This window comes from Ambystoma mexicanum, chromosome 2p (genome assembly GCF_040938575.1).
Source record: "Ambystoma mexicanum isolate Mex_15411 chromosome 2p, UKY_AmexF1_1, whole genome shotgun sequence".
NCBI lineage: Eukaryota > Metazoa > Chordata > Amphibia > Caudata > Ambystomatidae > Ambystoma > Ambystoma mexicanum.
This window is the reverse complement of record NC_090923.1, coordinates 1,215,047,989-1,215,068,105: the sequence shown is the minus strand read 5'-3', so window position 1 is coordinate 1,215,068,105 and position 20,117 is coordinate 1,215,047,989. Positions and strand designations below refer to the sequence as shown.

Sequence of the window (20,117 nt, the reverse complement as noted above, 5' to 3'; positions counted from 1 at the left end):
ACCTCAACTGGACTTTCTTTAAAGTTCAAACACATACACAAGTTCTTTCTCTTTTGGATTCCTTGCATTAAACATTTTTTGCCACTTGCAACCTTGGGCTCAACCCAGTTCGGTTTACTATCCGCTTCCTCTGACTCATTGGCTTTGCTGAACCCATTGGCTTCTTTGTTCTCTGCAGTCAAAGATAGTACCACGGTAGCTAGCCTGCCTCTCCGCCTGCATTATCAAAATGGCAGGCCCCCTGTACCATTGATGTCTGCTGCTTCGTACGCCAGCTGTAGCTCACTGTCTTATGATTTCCCTTTCGGGGGCTTTGCGGGTCCGTGGTGAAAAGGGTAAGGGCAACTCCCCCTTCGTCATCCTTCCAGGTCTCACCACATTTCTTCTCAGTTTGAACTGCTGGTTTGGTGTAGCGGTTGCCTCGTGCATTCGGCCATGCTCTACCTGTGCTTTCGTGCTCCTCCTTTTATCCCTGTGGGGAAGATAAAGGACACGTCAGGTGTGCGTGATGATTATCAATTGCCTGACTCTGCCTGACCTGTGTGTTGGGATATGTCAGGTAAAGGGCTCTGGTGTAAGTCAGTTGTCTGTTACAGTGTAAGAAAGTGTTAGTGTGGGGAAAAAGGAGGGGGGTAGAGCTTGTAAATATCCTACCGGGTAGGAAGGGGAAAAGGTGTTACAAGGAAGTGGATACCGCGTCTCAACCCTTGGTGTCCCACTTCCACTCCCCAAAGACCCCTCGTCCATGTGATCCTCCCCCACTGGTCCACCCCCAGGAACTGGATCCAATAGCGATGGCGGTGTCCTCGACACCTGGACGACAGATCTCCGGGGACTAGCGGGAGAGACACCTTTTGGGTTTCTCACAACAGTCAGCGGTCGTTGGTCTCCATCCGAGTCCAAACTACACATCAACCTTTTAGAGATGAGGGCGATCAAAGTACCGCTGAAGACCTTTCTGCCCCCTGTACGGGGAAAGAATATCCTTGTAATAATGGACAACACGGTGGCCATGTACTACCTCAACAAGAGAGGTGGTGTAGGGTCCCTACCACTGTGCAGAGAGGCAATGCAGCTCTGGTTCTGGGCAATTCAAGAAGTAGTCTCCCTATCAGCAGTTCACCTAGCCATAGAAGAGAACACGGCGGCGAACGCTCTGAGCAGGCAGAAGACAGACTCCCACAAGTGGGAACTAGCTCAGGAAGAGATCCTAGCCCTTTGGGGAAACCTTCAAATGGATTTGTTTGCAACCAGTGCGGACTGTTTCCTCCAGGGAATTTCCCCCAAGAGGAGGTATAGGGGACACGTTCATAGTTGACTTGGAGTTTCCACTTCTGTATGCGTTTCATCCAGTCCCTGTCATTCCTCACGTGATAAGGGGGTTGAGAAAGTTCCGGAAATCCATTATCTTAATTGCTTCAGATTGGCCCAGGAGGATACGGTAACGGGACCTTCTGGACATGTCCATCTGCCCTCCAATCTCTTCCACAAAGAGAGGACCTTCTCTCACGAGAGGAGGGTCGGGTTCTCCATCCAGAGGTCAAGACACTCAACCTTCACTCATGGTTTCCGAGAGTTGGAGATATAAGGATTGGGACCTGCCATATTGGGGATTTTGCTTTCGGCCAGATGGCCAGCAAAGAAATCCTTATGCTGCTGCCGTTGGAACAAATTCTGCAGCTGGTGTAGGGAAAAGGATGTGGTCCCTTTTCACTGCAATACACCTATGGTGTTGTCTTTTTTTTTGTTACATTTGGCTAATCTGGGGCTCCAGATTGGGACCATTAAAGGATATTTGGCTGCGCTTTCAATCTTCAAGCGCACCTTGGAAGAGGTATCTGATTTCAAAATACCATTTGATTATACAATTTCTTAAAGAGCTCACTAATGTATTCCCTCCTACACCTTTTCAAGTCCCAATTTGGGATCTTATTCTGTTACCTCCAAACTCATCTCCCTCAGTCACAAATTCCTCACAGCTGACAATTGTGTTACACTAGCAAGAGCGCTTATACTATCCAAGCTCGATTACTGCAATATCCTCTTCCTTGTCACATCCAAAACCAAAATAGCCAAACTCCAACTTGTGCAGAACAAAGCCCTCTGGGCTGCACGAGGCATAACAAAATCTGAACACATTACTAACATTAGGAAAGACAACCATTGGCTCCCCATCAAAGCCAGGATACTTTTCAAAACGCTAAGTATCACTCATAAATGCCTCACCAATAAAGCTCCCAAATACCTCATCAATACAGTCACCAGAAAAACCATACAAGGCTCTTCAGATCCAACAATAATGATAACCTAGAAATCCCCTGACACCAAAGAGAAAAAGTGGAAGGTAGCAGCTTTAAAGTCCTTGCTCCCAGACACTGGAACACCCTACCTACCAATATGAAGAACGAATTGTCCTACCCTCAATAAAAAAGAATCGCGCAAAACCTGGTTATTCAACCAATACTAAATTCCACTGACTATTATGTATATATAATGTATGTATTATTCTCTCTGTGCCTAATGTCTCTTTTATATTACTAAGATTGCATTGTTTGCCTAAAGCTTTTTTTATTTTACCAAGATTGCATATACCATTGTCTGTAACTACGCCGTGATACCTCCGGGTCTGGGCGTGCAACAAATGCAATAAATAAATAAATATTAAAATGTCTCATGTGTGCTCCCTTTGGGCCACTCCACTCATGTCCATTAAGAATGCTAACATTTAAAATGATTCTGTTAGTTGCGTTCGTTAAGATCAGCCCGCAGGGTTAGTGAGTTGAGGCCCTATTTAGTAAGCATGCATTTACAATTTTTTACAAAGATAAGGTTGTCCTTTGGGTTAAACCTTCTTTTTTGCCAAAAATTATTTCGGATTTCCATTTAGCCCAGAAAATGATCCTTCCAACTTTCCCCCCTCATTCTGGCAAAGAAGAGCAAAGGCTACATAGGCTTCATCCCAGAAGGGCTTTGAGCTTTTACGTTTCTCGGATGACAAAGATATGTCAACATGACCAGCTTTTCATTTGATACACTGGACATAAACTGGGACTTCCAGATGGATAATTCTGGCTATTTCAGAGTGCTACAGATTCCCCGGGAAAGAAACTCAAAAGGCCGAAGAGCCCATTCTATAAGGGGCATGGCAACATCTTCCGCTCTTCAAAGAGGGGTGCTGATAAGACATTTGTGCAGCAGCGACTTGGTCTACCATCCACACGTTTACAAAACATTACTGTCTGGATTCATCCTCAAGCCAGGAGGGAGGAATTGGCAAAGCAGTTTATACTCGATCCATGATATCTTGAAACTGAAAGTTCTTACTCCCTCCTCCAAAACCTAAGACTGCTTTGGGAGTCTATCATAAGATGAGGAATACGTGGCAGGACACAATCCATTTGAATAACGAGTTACTTACCCCTGGTAACGTTCTTCCGACTGGATACTCCGCCCACATATTCCTCATTGCCCTTCCCAGCCTACCCCGCTGTAGAATTTCTAGGCATTACACTTTGCACTCTTTCAGAGTCTAGTACTGTCTAGGACTCACTGAGGCTGGTAATTCTACATGAGGAAGGCTAAAAAACAGAACTGAAGCCACAGGGTGCTTTACATGCTATATATACTGACAATGACGACCACTCCGGGATGGAAGCCCTCGAGGGACATTGAGTTGACCGCATCGATGCACAGCAGCCTCTGCCGGAAAAATGATTCTGAAGCAGCTGTAGCTGGAAGATATCATATCATAAGATGAGGAATATGTGGGAGAAACATCCAGTCGAAAGAACGTTACCTAGGGTAAGTAACTTGTTCATTTCTACATAACAGAGCAAGGAATTGAAATCGCATACCTATCCTTGTCAGCTGTAAGCATGACACGCTTTAGGGAGTCGTACACCTTTTCAGCATCGAAAAAGGATAGTGACTGCATTTAATTCAATGCATAGCCCCTGATCAATCCTGTATAATTTCTGTACATTGCTGATGGTAGAAATGCTGTGAATGATGAGGATGAAGCCCGATTGTTCCAAGAGAACCCTCCCAAGTAGCAAAGGATGTAACCTGCTGGTTAGGATGTTTGCAAGCATCTTTTAATCTAAATTTAGCATGGACAACGTACTAGTTAAGGTCCTCAACTGCAGTGCTTCCTGGGGTACTTCTAGAAGCCTTGCAGCAAGCACACCCACAAATTCCTTGAAGAACTCAGCAGAGAGGCTTTTAGGGCCAAGTGCTGTACCAGAGTTCAAGTCTGTTATTGTATTCGCAATTTCTTCCACAGCGATCGGTGCGTTGAATGGGTTATATGGTCTTAAAGCCATAACAGCTCAGCGTGATCAAGAAACCTTTCAATTTGTGAAACAGTCGTGTGAACATTAGATGTCTATAATGTTGAATAGTAATTATCAAATACGTGATTAATGGATTCTGGGCTGCTAACGGTGCGGCCATCGGATGTAACTATTGATTCCACATCAGAATTGCCACGGTCTGCCTTGATGGCTCATGATAGTAACCTACCAGAGTGGTAATTGTGGGTAGTGCCCTGGGCCACTACAAATTGTGTTTCTCTTTCAGGAAGATCTTGGTAATTTGAATGGCTATTTCAGATTTGAAGAGCTACAACCTCACAGCTTTCTATGGCATGTTTATCTTCTAGATCTTTCAGGGAGCAATCAATCATTCAAGTCTATGTGGATAGTCTTAAAGATTTCTGTTTCTGAGAATGATTCCCAGAGTAAGATGTGACTGGAGACTGAGGAATCATTGGTTTAAAAGAAGGCGTTCATCTCTTTACTGAGATCGTGATTGAAAATAGGATCATTGAGGGCACAGGATTTGAAACACCATCTATTGATCCTGGTGGGTCATCATTTCAAGCTCAAATTGATTATGATCGGGCTATGGTCTGAGAGGGTCCAGAGTAGTATACAGCAATAAGTTGTTAAACATTTAAGACCAACTGAATTCTGCCAAATGTCTAGCTTGGATGGGAATCATGTACTGAGGAGTGATGTGTAATCCCATTCAGTTCCATGTATTTTCCACAATATATAGATTAGAGGGATGTCCCCCATATGGTCCATAATGTCCCGCACTGATCAAGAGGTTGTGTGTGGACCTACCAGTCGAGGGGTTCTGGGCTATATTGAAGTCACCCCTTTTATAAGTATATGCTTAGCTACAAAATTCAGCATTTAGTGAGGATGGTGTCAAAGAATTATGGGGTGTACTTTGGGGGCATAGAGGAACATCAGTGTAATGTTTAGACACCAAGGTTACCCGATACAAACGCATATCTCACTACGGGGACATATATATCATGGAATTTTAGTTAATGGTCTAGTAATATAACTCCTCTAGAGTATGCTGAATAGCTAGCATACCATTTGTTGCGCCCCACTTCCCTGCAAATGGCTCATGTTTCACTGCTTAGATACGTGTTTTATTGTAGCAATATGATTGAAGCATTGTGTCGGGCCTGATATGCTAAAACCTTGTGTCTCTTGATAGGATTATTAAGGCCACAAGCGTTTCAACTTGAGGTATTTGTATTGTGGCAATTGTAGTGATGGACAAATCGGCGAGTGGGTCCGGCAGTATTGTACATTGTGGCGACCGCTTGGAACCTCTCACCGTATGCTAAAATGCAAAACACCAGAGGAACACGATTACTCTATGGTATGTTGCTTGTCAAACATTCCATCAAAGTTTTTATAATTTTGCGCAACCCCTTATATCCACTTTCATAGAAAGTCGCCTTAATGTTACATACGATTTTTAGGTCTGGCCGGGAATAACATTGAGTATTGAGTTTCCACTGAAATCATTCATGTGCTCTTCCTCGCCCTTTCTTACATATACTTTAGTGCTGACTCAATCAACCTTTTGATCACTACTGCAAATACTTGGCTGCAGTTGCAGCATCATATTGTTGATAGTTCCAGAGATATCAGTGGATCCAGATTTATTTGCTGCTCCAGCATGTTCTGGCGATTTCTTAGCAAGGCTGTTTGGTTTAGCTTGCTTCTTGGCGCTTGATTGTTTCCCTGCCATAATATTATACAGCGATCAGCGATCTCCCAGCAGAGCGTATACAAAGAACACATACAGCACCTTCCAGGGAAAAGCAGAGCGTGGGTATATACTCAGTGTGGTGTGGTCAAATACTGTGTCTGTATTCTGAAGGAAGGGGCATGACAAACAAGTAAGGTGGAGTATCTGATCCGCCAACATGGAGAAGGTACACACAGACTATAGACAACCACTTAATTCCAATGATTTATATCCGCTCTGCGAGTTAGACAATCGGACCTGTGGACCAGGGTTTATTTCAGCTTCCAAAGACTTTGGTACAACAGGGCCACATGTGTTGGCACAAAAGCACCCTTGCTGGGAAATGAGGCTGTATCGTCAGTTCAAGCACCTGCTGGCGCTAGCATCTGCAACCACTGTATTCCACAAAACAGTTGCCGTCCTTGCTACCGATCAAAGGTCGGTTCCCACTCCATTGTGTGTAGAAGTGGCCCTAGGCTCCGGTGGTCGGTGTATGAGAGTGGTTTGTCCCCTCCGGCACAATGGGGTCGACCCGCTGGATCTCCAGATATCTACGGCAAGGGCTGTCTGTTCACACTGCAACTACAGACCCTGCTCCAGATAAGTGCCCAAGCTCGGACTCTCCAGTACACCTGCTGTGTAATCCCTGTGTCCAACATAGGGTTCTCATGTCATCCCGGTTCGACATGGTCCGTGAGATCTTTATGGGCTGCCGCCTCGTTACAGCTTGCGCTTTAGACCACTGAAGTCGGCTCGCAATGCTTTAGATGGCTGGGGTAGGGATTTTCAGCTGCTAAAAGGCCCGTCTCTGGGTGGTCGTTTCACACCTTCTCTACGTCCCTGTTCCTCCACTACCCGGCCGCGGGATGGTGGAGCAGTCTGTGTTCTTCGTTGCACATTGTCGGGTAAGTTCAGAGGCATTGATATAATGCCAGGAGGTATGATGGCTCGATAGGGATGGAAAATCAACGGTTATGTTGGCCTCTGGGGAGATGCCAGATTGGGGCCATATTGCTCTGCTGCTCACCCATGCCCCCCTTGACTGGGGTGTTACATTTTAGTGGCCCATTAACCACTGTTTCCTTAGAAGTCACTGCACTCGATTGCTGATTGTGCAATATTCAGTAACACAAACGGGCAGTCCAGCTTCTTTTTTTTCCCCCCTAGGCATTAAAAGGGTTGCTGGATCTGTGTACCAAGCTTGTTTGAGGACGTTTTTCAAAACCTTTGTCAGATATCCACAGGCTAAGTTTATTTTGCAGATCCTCCACCAGCGCTAGATATTCTGTCATTTCAGTGGAATTCTGATGGTAGTATATTAATGACCTGAAGATAATAGTGCATGTTTAAAGCGATCATTATTCTTTAATCTTGACTATTCAACGTTTATGCCTGGAGAGCTTGGGAAGCTGAAGGAGACTTAATGAGTATGGTTAAAGGCTGATTTATTCCGAACAAGAATGATCAAACAAGGCCTTCTGTTACTAGAGAAATGTCATCTGGCTAGCCTGGAGTATTCAAATATGATCATATCTTTCTGCTAATAGATCTAATTATATCTTTTCTGCAGTTCTTTTGAAATTCGAAAACTCTTTTGAGTTAGCAGTCCACAGGTCCAGGAAGAATACAATTCTGGTCCTGCGATAGTGGCATGCTTTTTTTTATCTGTATATCTGTTTTTTTGTGTACACTCTAGCTCTTTATTGTAAAATACCCTAACATATAGCCACAGTGTTCTCTCTGATTCAGATGTGGAATGGTTGAGACACTGACAATTCTACACCTCAAGCGAGGCTGTGTGGGTCCTTCTTGTTTTGTCCATTTCTTAGACAGGCGGCACATCACCATTCTCTAGGAACAGAGGGAGGCGGTACTATGGAAAATGAGATCCTTTTGCTATCCCTGTAACTGCCCTTATGCCGCTCCAATCGATTCCATTACACACACATAGTTTTTCTTTTGTAGTTTATCATTTGACTTTTGGTCTGTGAATTTGTAAAAAACATTTTTTGGGTTCTCTCTCCCTTGTGTGTTAGGTTTCTGATGGGTACATTTCAGCTAGGGATAGGCATAAATAAGATGTTAGGTTTTTGCAAGTCTGCAGGGATCGACCATCAAACACTGCTTTAACAACAAATACTATGTGGTCCCGGAAGGGGCAGGAGAGGAAAGTTTTATGTGTCATTGATGGATTTGTAAATGGTCCCTTGTTATATACATGCTCTATAATTTGTGAATTCATCGTGACTTATTGAATATGGTCAAGCTGAATTATCATGTTGAAATATTTGTCACTTATGGAGGGGGAATAAGGGGAATGCACGGTTACTTTTAAAAGCGCCAGCGGGATTTGTCAGGTCTGTGTTAGTATACTGTGGTTCAATATCTATGTTGATGGTCTGGAAAAATATCTTTTATCGCAACCAGTGGATGTTCTTTCCGCCCTGATCATTGTATGTGGATGATGTGGTTTTATCGGGAAGAACTCCAAAAGCTCAACTTCTAGTGAATCTCTAAGCAGATTTTGTGGACCCTCTGGACCTTTAAACATACATTTAAATGGGATTTTGACCTTTTTGGCATCTGATTTTATGGCACACTATGCAGGTGGTGCAGGTGATAATGTTTGGCTACCTTTTGTTTTCTTTTACTTTCTTTTACTTTCTTCATTTTCATTATAATCATTACCACTTACATTTATTACAATGTAAAATTCGTTATTTTTACCTTTTTTATTTACATTGGGCTATTTTTCACAGGTTATTTTTGCATAGAACCGCTTGAAACATAACTCCCCTACCGCACACTGCTATCGCCTTTGCATTTTTTTTTTAATTCAACCAGATAGAAATATATTTCGATCTAAAGAAGCTACCTTGCTACAGTGCTGTAGGGATCTAGTTGCTTCTGTGACCCTTACTAACAGTTTTTAGCCATTTACATTAGTTTACTTTCCAAGGTTTGGGAATGTGGTCCAATGAACTCTTGGGATACTGCTCAAGAATTAATTGGACTGCATTCCCAAACCTGGCCCTAGATGTGTTAGTAAGGCCTGCAGAAGCACCCATTTTCCTTGGTGGGCAGCTTTAAAGATATGGAAGCTAGCAGGAACAGGAGAGCAAACAGCTTGTCGATCTTCTTCCCTGCACTTTGTTCCAGCTTCCCTCTCCCCATTGTTTCATGTGATCTATCTGCCCAAATCTCAGCGACTGATTAATACACAGCCAGTGGAAGCGGTCCATGTTCTGTAGTACAGCAAGTTTACACTCAGCATTGTATCATTTTGGACCTGCTTAGTCTTTGCTGTGTCATTTTATTATTTTATTCCAGACCCTACTTCTATGTTGTAGCCGTTTTAAAGATTGTGTTGGATGACTGGAATATAAAGCTTGCGATTTGAAAAATAACAGGCAAGTAACATATATTTCCCAAGTATCTAACTTTCGAATGATCACCTGTTACCAAACACCTACATTCACCCATTATTTAAATTTGCATTGGAAGTTGTGCTGACTCCACTTTAGGATTAACCTTTTTGCTTCCAGGACTTAACTGTTTCCTGTGGGTGTGTTGATGTTGCTAGACGGGGTTAGATGATATTCTAGAGATTGTTGATTCAAAGAGTGATTGTGTAAGGGATTGTCCATGGTTTAGTATCTAGTCATTTTTAGATTTCGTTCACTGAATGATGTTAGGGTAAATTGATGTGCCACAACAGTATCGCATTTTCTGTTACGTTCAACTTGTCTTTTCTCTTTGCTAAATCCTGGCACAACAAAGACTGACAACTCACTAATCTTTTAGCAAACAGTACACTAGAACGTATGCCAATTCATCCATAATAGAAGTACTGTCTAAAGCACAATGGTTTGCTTAAGCCTATTTTCATTTTTAAAGCATTTCAAGGTCCTTGTGTGGTTGTTTCCTTTGAATGGATGGAATCACTGAGCCTATGGAATACTTGACCATATTTTGACAAATGGTCCAGTGTTTTATTTTTGAGGAATTTCTGACTGGACATCCCAATCTAGTTACTACAGGCCATTTGACTGTACTGCAGGTTGTACATTTGCAATCAATTGTAATATTCTAGCCCCTGACTATGGTTGATTGATGTTTTCCAGGTCACGTACCAGCTGAAGATCCTGACGACCGCCATCTTTTCGGTGCTCATGCTGAAGAAGAGCCTTTCTCGGTTGCAGTGGGTCTCCCTGGTGCTGCTTTTTATTGGTGTTGCCATTGTGCAGCTGGATCAGACTGGAAGTAAGAAGGTCCAGGCCACGGACCAGAATTATTTGGTGGGCCTAGTAGCAGTGATCATCTCATGCCTCTCTTCAGGATTCGCAGGAGTCTACTTTGAAAAGATCCTGAAGGGGAGCTCAGCCTCTGTTTGGCTGCGTAATGTTCAGCTAGGCATTTTTGGCACTAGCCTCGGACTTCTTTGTATGTGGTACAATGATGGTCCTGAAGTGGCCGAGCGTGGATTTTTTTTTGGGTACACACCTTATGTCTGGACGGTTATCTTCAACCAGGCATTTGGCGGCCTCCTGGTGGCCGTGGTAGTGAAGTATGCTGACAACATCCTGAAGGGTTTTGCCACCTCATTCTCCATCATCGTCTCCACTGTGGCCTCTGTGTACCTATTCAGCTTCCACATTAACCTGCTCTTCACATGTGGTGCCGGACTGGTGATTGGAGCGGTTTACATGTACAGTCTGCCCAAGGCGCCGGCACTGGCACTACCGCTGGCCTCCGAGAAAGAAGGATTCCTGCCAAAGTCAGTGCTGGTGAAGTGACACTTCTATCATTCTTCTTCTGAACTGCTTCTCTCCTCTCCTCCCGTACTCGTAGCCACCTATAACCCAGACGGTCTCACTCACTAACCTCCCCTTATGCACCCTTGCATTCTCCTTTCGGTTTGCCCTAACTGCATCAATACATTAACCTTGGCAGTTTACTAAATTGGTGCTCTGTTTCGAAAGGGGAGTATTTTCTAAGCCATATGGGACCTGTACCTTTGGGTTAAACTTTGAGACAGTAGTGGGTCCATTGGGTGGCAAACAGGAGCAGAGCTGATCAGGAAGGAATCTACACACGATCTTCTTCCTTTGTTACTGACTGAATGCTTGGTCATCCCACTTCCAGGATGATGGACTGTAACCAGAAATTGATTTTTTTATCATGTTTGTTCCTGTCCTATCAGATGTTGACATTGATAATCCTGCCACCCTCAGCAGGTGTGGCAGCTGCAAACATTGGTCTCTATAGTGTTAAACTAAAGCAGAGCATGGTGGCACCAAACGCGTAGTTATCACATCCTCTGCTTTGTGAGATTTCTGCACCATCAACTCTGGAAGGATCAATCCCATGCTCTCTCCACAAATCTGTAATTTATTAGCCCATCTGACAGTTCTGATCACTGTGGTTGTTTTTCATGTCCACTCCTCGACAAGCTGGTCTGAGGTGCCTGCAAATAGACGCTGAAATTGAGCTGTAAAAGTATCGTTGAAAGTTAGGCAAGTGGCAAGGGTTGTTCCTTGCTGTCACGCCCAGCCTTGCACTGCCCACTGAAACTGGTAGTTGTGGCTAGCGTTGTGCTGCCAATTAGGGAGTAGGGCATGCCTGCTGCTCAGCAAAGCTTTGAATGGTGGTTGAACGGCGCAAGCTTTCCCAGTGGCCCCTTATCATGTTATGATTGCAATAACATTCAGTCAACAATGCCTGGTATAAAAGCGCCCCTGCCAACCTCCCTGTATGGTTCCACTGGAGATTTGAACAGACAGTGGCAAGTAACTGTGTGTGCGTTTGTGTGCACCTGCGTGTGTGTGGTTAGGTTGCTATCCTTATTACTTGCAGCAGTTTTGTCTAGAGGGGACATGGTGGCAGTCTTGTGTGCTGCTAGTGCAACATCTCTCCCATGCAAAGGGTGGAGCGCCTTCCCCCGAAATCCCCTTCCCCAGCATGCTTTATTGATTTCTTGGTCGAGAATTGTCTGGGTTGAGTTGATTCCTGTAAAATGTGTAGGCCTGCTGTCCTCAGGTCAGATGATCACAAGTGGCATCTCTCACTATTGGGAGCAGAGTGAAGCAAGGTAGGCATGTGCGGACTGCTGAAGAAGACGACACTAGGAGGAAAGACGCAACGCACACCACCACAGCACACACAGACAAACCAGTACAGCCCACAAACCAAGTGTAGGGCTAGGAAAAGCAGACTTGCATCGACAAAACCAAAAGTGTAGGACGGAGGAAAGAAAACACATATACGCACCCCTCTCCCCCACCCACCCCTCTCCCGACCTGAGTGACAGAAAAAGAATAGGACTGAGAAAGGTTGGTACTGCCACGGGTACTTGAGCCCCTGTCAGACCCTCCATCATCCCTCTCCCCTACTACGTTAAGCACCCACCTACCAGGAGCTATTGCACAGCACAGGTGATTTTTTTTGTTTGTTATTTTCTTAAGCAATCAGCAGAGGTACCAGGCACATCCACTATAATCTTTCACTAATCAATGGGAACGATCTGTGGTTATTGTTTTGGGGTGAATAATGTTCAGTGTTGGAGTTGTTTCGTTTTGGATAACTGTGCCAACACATTTAAGAAATAAATTGATTTGTATTTGTTAAAGAGTGATGCCTTTCACTTCTGCAGGGGGCAGTTTCTTCCTTTAAGCTTAGTCACATTTTTCCAGCCAAGAGAGTCTTTGCACTGTAGGTTCTTGGTGGTGAGGTTTAAGTCACCACCACTGTCTCCAGATTGCACTCTCCGTTTTCTCAGGTCAAAATATAAAGTAATTTCACCATTGTAGACTGTTTTTTCCCCTCCTCAAAAATTGTTATGCACCAGCCTACTGTAGTCTATATGGCTGCATCTCCATACGGTTTAAGGACCTAGCTTAAAAAAGATACATATGCTTATATCAGCCTTGCCCTTCCCGGGCCCTGCTTTTCTTTCTAAACCTTCTTTTGGGAGTATAAAGCCGAAAGCATGTTCTGTGGAAAATCAAAAGTAGTATGTGGTAGTCTGACTAGTACAGCATTAACCTTCTTTTCCAATCTTTATTCTTTTGTATATATTATGTTGGTTGAAAAACATCCGGGTGGTGTAATATCTCACTCGGTGAGCTCTCTCATCTGTGTCAGACAACTGCGAAGTGCTCCCAAAGTAAGCAGTGCATCGTTTTGTTGCAGATACTCTGTAACTGTATATCAAAAAGACTAAGTTAATTGCCATGATGCACCAGTTAACACTCATTGCCAGGTTCCATTGCAGAATGCCCTGGTCAAATTGAGGTATTCTTTAATGTCCCTGTACTGTGTGCATATTTTTCTTAGGCCTTCATAAACCCCTGGCTCTATCTTTACAGAGGTGCATCATTCTTCAAAATTGAAATCCTACCTTAGAGCACTGAAACCCATCCCTAGATATCTATGGGAAGGAGAACTGCTGCGTCTCTGCCACTCACCCAACCCTGCATATTAAACTCTTGTCCAGTATATCCATATACCCACGTACCCTCATATGACAGGACCACCCCTTTACCTTACGAATGAAATCTCCTTTGTAGGGAAAAATGGTCCTGCCTTGCTCAGTTTTGTGTGTTCTTCCAGTCCCTTCAAAAAGAGCACCCTGACTGCCGACTTTGTTGGTGGGTGGGTTTTCTTTTATTCTGCCTTCTGTTCATGGATCAGCAGAGTAGCAGATGGAGAGAGGCCCATCGTCAATAGACGCTCAGCCATCGAGGAGAGATAATGCCCTTACGAGAAAGGTGAACCAGGATGCTGGAGTAGTATGTGAGAATGTGTAGTTTAGGAGGGGGATGAACTGTGTGTAGGTGTAATTTGTCTGTTATGGCTGTGATCTCCCAGTGTGCCCCCCCCCAACATTCCATGCATAAGGTGTGGTTCAAGTAAGTGTTTGCCTCCTTGCTGGGGCCCCAGAATTCCTACAGCAAAACGGGCAGAATTGTGTAACTTCCACAGAACCTTAATGTACCCCAAATGTAGGCCAAAGCCTTTATTTGGCCAAGTGTAATGGCACCACATGGAAGAATCAACGTGGGAAGCTTTGGATTGAGTCTTGATCTGTGGGATGCAGAATACTCTAAACATAATTTGTTGACCGAACCCTTCAGCGCCATGGGGAATAATGGTATGCAGATCATTCCCCGCCTCTCTTTGCATCTGATTCATTTTGGACCAGAGTACGAAAGGTAAATGAATCCAGGAGTGATCAGCACGGGTCAAGGAAACTACATCTGTCCCTAGCATTGAACCTTAATTCCTGGGACTCAATCCATTTTAGTTTCTATGCATGCTCACTGCCGCACTGATTCTAACCCACTGGCCGGACATGACCCTGGTTCCAGCCCTACAGAAAAGCAGCGTACCAGCCACTTTTACTCCCTGAAAACGGACAAATAATTCTTCCAAAATAAAGGGATTAAAATTAGCTCCTCCAAAAAATAGCAAGCAAATGTTCACAAGAGGGCTAGACTGCTACTGCCCACCCATACAGTTCCACTACTATGTTCTTATCAGTGGTACCAGCGGAGCAGTGTCACTGGAAATACATCTGTAAATATGCATAAACGTATGGACCGCAAAACAATAGCTATTTTAGAGTTAAATATATCTTTCTTAGTTCCACAATTTCCCATACCCGCTTGGCAATGGGAACTGCTTGTTTTCTCCCTAAAAAAATAGTTTTACTACCAACTTCATAAAATAGGGAGTAAAATACTGCCACTTCAGCATGTTAAGTGGAGTACTGCTTGGTACAGCCATTGTCTGCTATTAGGGTTTCTACTTAAGGGGCACCGCAGGGATGTTTTGGTGTAGTGCAGATAGATGCTATTTGAGAGTCCTTCATATTAATGACCTTACAGGAAAGTCTGGGGTTATTCACAGAGTGCTTAAGTATTAAGGACCCTCAAACGTAATTTCCTTGTATATTCATTGTTTCAAGAGGTTCGTTGAGATATGAAAGCGTCTCCTTTTTTAAAATTATTTTTATCCAAACATGTGACATCTCTAGTTTATTGTTCTTTATCATTTAGGACCTACAACAACTAGAAGACCCTCTGCTGGCCACTTCCCTTCAAACGATTCTTGATATAATCATGAGCTGATGGACAATGGCCACTGGTAACCGACCAGATAACCAACTCCCAATAGGAGAGTTTGAAAGGATGTCACCATACCATCATTCTTGATGGGAGCCAAATAGCACATTTTAAAACATACTGACCTGTTATTTTGGTCGAAACTGATTGGATTATGGAGATGGTTATGATAAGAGTATGTAAGACGTCTCTTCCAAAAAGTGTTTGTAGAAAAAAGAGCCCCAGGTAAACATGAAGGACCCAAGGCCTATTTTTATGCAAAATGAACATCTCATTGACTCGTACTTTGGATTTCCAGATGCAAATGCACAACATATTATGGTGTATATTCTCCCAAACATGGGAGCCAGGGTTTCCACTGTTAAGTCTCACTGTCTGTGGGCCCACTATACAACTACATACCATGTTTTGCCTGTCCCTTACATTTACTCTTTCAATTACTGCCCTTGTGCTCAATGTCCCCATCAATGATCCACAGTCAATTTCGATTGCATTTAAAAAATGTGCTGTGTTACATCTCACCACTTTCCTAGGCCCACATCCACAAAGCACTGCAAAGACCATTTTTGCTTACAATTATGAGGAAAAGTCAAGCCGGTACGACCGCTCTGCCCGATAAGTGTTTGCTGCTAAAATCTGCGTGCATGCAGAAAATCACAATCTTTGGGTTTTGCATTTCCATTCAACCTCTCATCTTTCCATGGTCGGTGCAATGAGTACTGTTAAGAAGGGTAGTAGAACCATTTAATTTTCTGGCTGTCATATGACCTCAACCTAAACCAATTGCGCTATGACAAAACCAGGTGTTAAACCCGGAAATGCCCAATTGTTTCTGGACAACCACAGTGGGAGGAGGGCCAGGTGATGGTGAGTGTTGATCATGGATGTGCAATCAAAGATGTCATGTTGAGGGTGGGCGATGGATCCATCGAGTCAGCATGAAGTGCCACATTGCATTGGCTCCCAGTTTCCCACTGCACTGACTTAAGAACACCTTCCGTACAGAACCAGGGCTTTCAATTTACTTGCAGGCATTTCAAGCAAGAACAAAGTTTGCTGAGCTCGGGCCCCTAGCCCTACTAATGCTGCCTAACAATGACATCCTTAAGAAAGAGTTTGGGAGCAACTGAGGCCACATTCCTGGCAGATCTTAGTGGACTCTCAGACTTTGCTTTCTTCTTCGAAATGTCGAATCTTTTGTCCTCTTCGTGTGATAATTCTGTTGCCTTTCTCTCGGTCACCTCCACTCCAGTTGGGACTTCCCTTTGGACTATCCATCTTGTGAGACAAGTGCTCTGAAGGGCCAACCTGGCAGCTTCTAGTACTATATATAAATACATATATCCATGATAAATGGTGAATGTGATTAAGTGATGGGGAGACTGGATGAAGGAGGCGTACTCTTCTTGTATGGTGTAAGTGCTTTTCCACTTAAGGATTTAACTGAATCTATGACACTGGTACTTCTGTGCAAGTGAGTTATGTGGCCACATCAAAACTACCAAACTGTTGATGGTCGAACTCCTACACTAAAGGGGATGCCATGTATAAGAAGCACCTGCATGAGGTCTTGGCACTTGTGTAGCAGGTGCGCTGAATCTTTGCCATGGTTTAGACATGTCAAGACTTTGTGAGCACCTTACTTGTCTGTGGGAGGAGCACATTCCTATTATTAAATCTGACTTGGGTACGATCAGGGCTCTTATGAGAGAGGGTGGTTGTTGTTCAGCGCAAATCCATTGGATTTATCTCATGGTTGAACTTCTATAATTTGAAATGGCATGATTGGCAGGAGCAATACCTGGACGGAATGTGGCTTCCAGAGATGCGTTCTCTTTATCTCAACTTTCATCTCGGGTACACTGCCCTAAAATCTATGCAAGGGGGCAAACCTTGAGAACAATTTCTTATGATCCTGTGGTGAGGGCCAGGAATTTGGTTCACTTGTTCTTGTGTAGGCACTACTGCCATAAAAGGAAGTCCTTGCTTAAACCTCTACTTGGGGAGACTAGCGCCAGGCCCTTAAAGGTGGCATATGTGTGGGCTTATTCGGCAGGTAGCAAGGATTTCCTTGTTGCAGTGGCAACCTTCATCTTAAGCCTAGAGGTGGTGTCAATTTCTTGTTTTGAAATAAGGAATATTGTTTTATGTATTTTATTTATATACAGGGAGGAACAATGCTCTTTTGATCACAAGAACAATATACAATAGATATGAAATCGGGAATCAGTAAGCATATTACAATGGGAGTAGCATTGACCAGTGTGGAGGGGAGTAAATGGAACAGTCACCATGGACAATACATGGATGGATATATATAGATTACGGACAGCCAACATTAGACATTCTTAAGTGCAGGTAGGCGGTACAGCCAGCTGCGTTAGGGATGTGACCATGATGGATGAAGTGCTAGAGTGGAAGTAGAGAAGGTGAGGGGCAGAGGTGGTTCAGAAGCAAGGGAGAAATGTTAGCTAGAAAGCAGATGAGAGGCCAGTTAAAGGTAGTTGTGGAGGCGCAGCAGAGATTACGAGAAGGTTTGTTAGGTTGGGTAGAGGGGGATAGATTTATGAACCAGAAGAAGACATTTGAATCTGGCAGTGTTTTGCATCATCAGCCATCCAGCTTGGTGATGGTACGAGGAAGCAGGTGTGAAGTGAGGGTGCTCAAATAGAATCCGGGTAGCGAAGTTAATGATCTTGTCTAAAGTACAGAAAGCATAAGTTAGGGAGACCAAAGAGGATGTTGGCACAGTATTCTGGTTTAGAGAAGACAAGAGTGGTTAAATGATGCTTTGCAGTGTTGAAAGGAAGTGCCTGATTTTTCCTAATATTTAGGAGGTTGAGGAAAGCCGCTGTTGTAGTTTTGGAGATGAAAGTTGGGAAGGTTATAGCTGAAGAAGAGTAGGGGAGAGTGTTGGGTGGGAACTGGATAGGCAGTGGAAGAGACGAGTGGTTGGCGGGGAAAAAAGGGCACCTCGGTTTTGGTCGAACATCAGAGAGTGCAAAGCCATGCAATATTTAAATGGCAAAGAAAAAATTGGAAATGTTGATTGCGGGATCAGAGGAGAGTTCAGGAAAAGAGAAGATGATTTGGGTGTCGGCTGTGAAGAGTTGGTACGAGAAACCAAAGGGGAAATAAGTGCCCAAAGAGCAGAGGTGTAGAGTGTAAATAGGAGAGGACCCAATACACAGCCTTGTGGAACACCAAAAGTTAGAGAAGTGAGGTGCAAGGTGTTTTTGCTTCAGGAGACATGCCAGGCAAGATTCAATCCAGGCAAGGACTCAATCGCAAATCTCAACATGACGGTATTAAGGAGATCAGTGTGATCAGCGGTGTCAAAGGCAGCAGACAGGACAAGGAGAATTGGGATAGGTTGCAGTGCTTAGCAGAGACAATCATGAGAGAAGTTTCTGTGGAGTGAGAGCGGAAACCTGCTTGTGGGTGCTCTTGAAGTGTGGATGTCTAAAAAATTGGTAAGATGGTTGAACACAGCCCTTTCAAGCACTGTAGAGTAGTGCAGAAGGAGAGAAACGGGGAGAACGTTAGGCCGTAGGTTTGGGTCAGCCCCTGGCTTTTTTAGGATAGGGATGACCGTAGCCATTCTGAAACTAGAGGGAAAGCAAGTGGACTCAAAGGACAGGTTGAAGAGTTCAGAGAGGTGAAAGGCCACTAAAGGGCCAAATAGGCTTGATTAGCTGAGGAGTCTGATGTGACACAAGAGGGGTTAGCCTTCATTAGTAGAGATGGAACCTCTTCAGTATTAGTGTGACTAAAGTAGGAGATGGAGGCAGAAGATGGTAGAGTAGGCGGAGTGTAGAATGTGGGAGGAGGAAGTGAGGAGTGTGAGGAAAGTCAGGAGAGAATCTCTAATTTTTTAAAATTTCTGCAGCAAAGTATTCAGCTTGGTTATTGGCCATGAGAGTAGAGTTCAAAATCTTAGGTTTATGAGGAGTGAGTTTAGGGTGCCCTGTAGCCAGTGGGGATGGTTGGAGTGAGAGTCAAAGAGAGCGAGGTAGAATTCACTTTTCGCTTTATCAAGAGAGGTCTTGAGAGAGTTCAGGGCAGAGAGGTAGAGTTGTAGGTCCTCATGCGAGTGGGTTTGTCTCTTTTTGCGCAGCAGCTGGCGCATGTTTGTTCAGAAAGAGCATATGAATGGTGTGTGTGAAACCCACTTTTATACTCCTGGTTTCTTAACAGCTCAATCGGATTACTTTCTCTTGTTTCACATCAGTAACCTCTTTTTTTTCACAATTAGGTTTCCCCTGGTCTAGGCGCAGTTGTCGGACCACACGGTCCACCCATTGCAGGTTGCGCAACCAGGAACCCTAGGTTCTTTAGCCCACACAGGTTCTTCTGTACTTGTCCCTGTGTGATGATTCACACCCACTTGGCTTCTCCTTAGCCTCTTGGCTTTGCCACATGTGTTCTTTCCTTTCCCAGATCTTTTGCCTTGTCACAATGTATTTTCATGTATAGTTTGTTTCTTTGCCACCTTTCTTTCATGCTCTCTCGCAATCTTCTATACTTGCTTTCTTTTGTCCTTCATACGACTCATGCTTTGCTTTCAATAGGCACTATTTGCATTTCACACACTCTTGTCATCAAGGCGCATCTTTGCCAAAAGCCTTCCTTTAGTTTGGTATTCTATAGTTGTGATTTTTCACTCTGCTGCTTGCATATTATATTGTCCTTGTATTTTCCTCTCCCGTTGCTTTGGGTTAATTTCACCTGGTGTATGCTTTCTCGTTCATTCTATGTCTAATTTGGCTTCCCCACAGAGCCCCAGGACCGCCCCGGTTTGAGTGCTCTTCGCACTACACTCACTGGTCCCTGGCGTTTCCTCCGGGAAGCTGTTCTTTTGAATTCGGCTCCACTGACCTGTTTGCTTCACCCGCGAGCCCTGCTCCCACTTCACTTTTTATTCAGATCTCGCTG

The 20,117-nt window shown here is 44.0% G+C and overlaps 2 protein-coding genes across 4 annotated transcripts in view; one reads left to right on the top strand and one right to left on the bottom strand.

Annotated features, from left to right (window-relative positions):
* Window positions 1–20,117, bottom strand: part of LOC138567355 (uncharacterized) — a 432,054-nt gene that overhangs the window by 181,253 nt on the left and 230,684 nt on the right. The gene's annotated exons all lie outside the window — the stretch shown is intronic.
* SLC35A2 (solute carrier family 35 member A2) overlaps window positions 1–20,117 on the top strand; it is a 335,702-nt gene that overhangs the window by 208,740 nt on the left and 106,845 nt on the right. For both annotated transcript variants that reach the window (XM_069645480.1, XM_069645479.1), the window contains exon 4: window positions 10,182–10,834. In XM_069645480.1, the coding sequence (XP_069501581.1) occupies window positions 10,182–10,834 (653 nt within the window). The remainder of the gene's footprint in view (window positions 1–10,181; window positions 10,835–20,117) is intronic.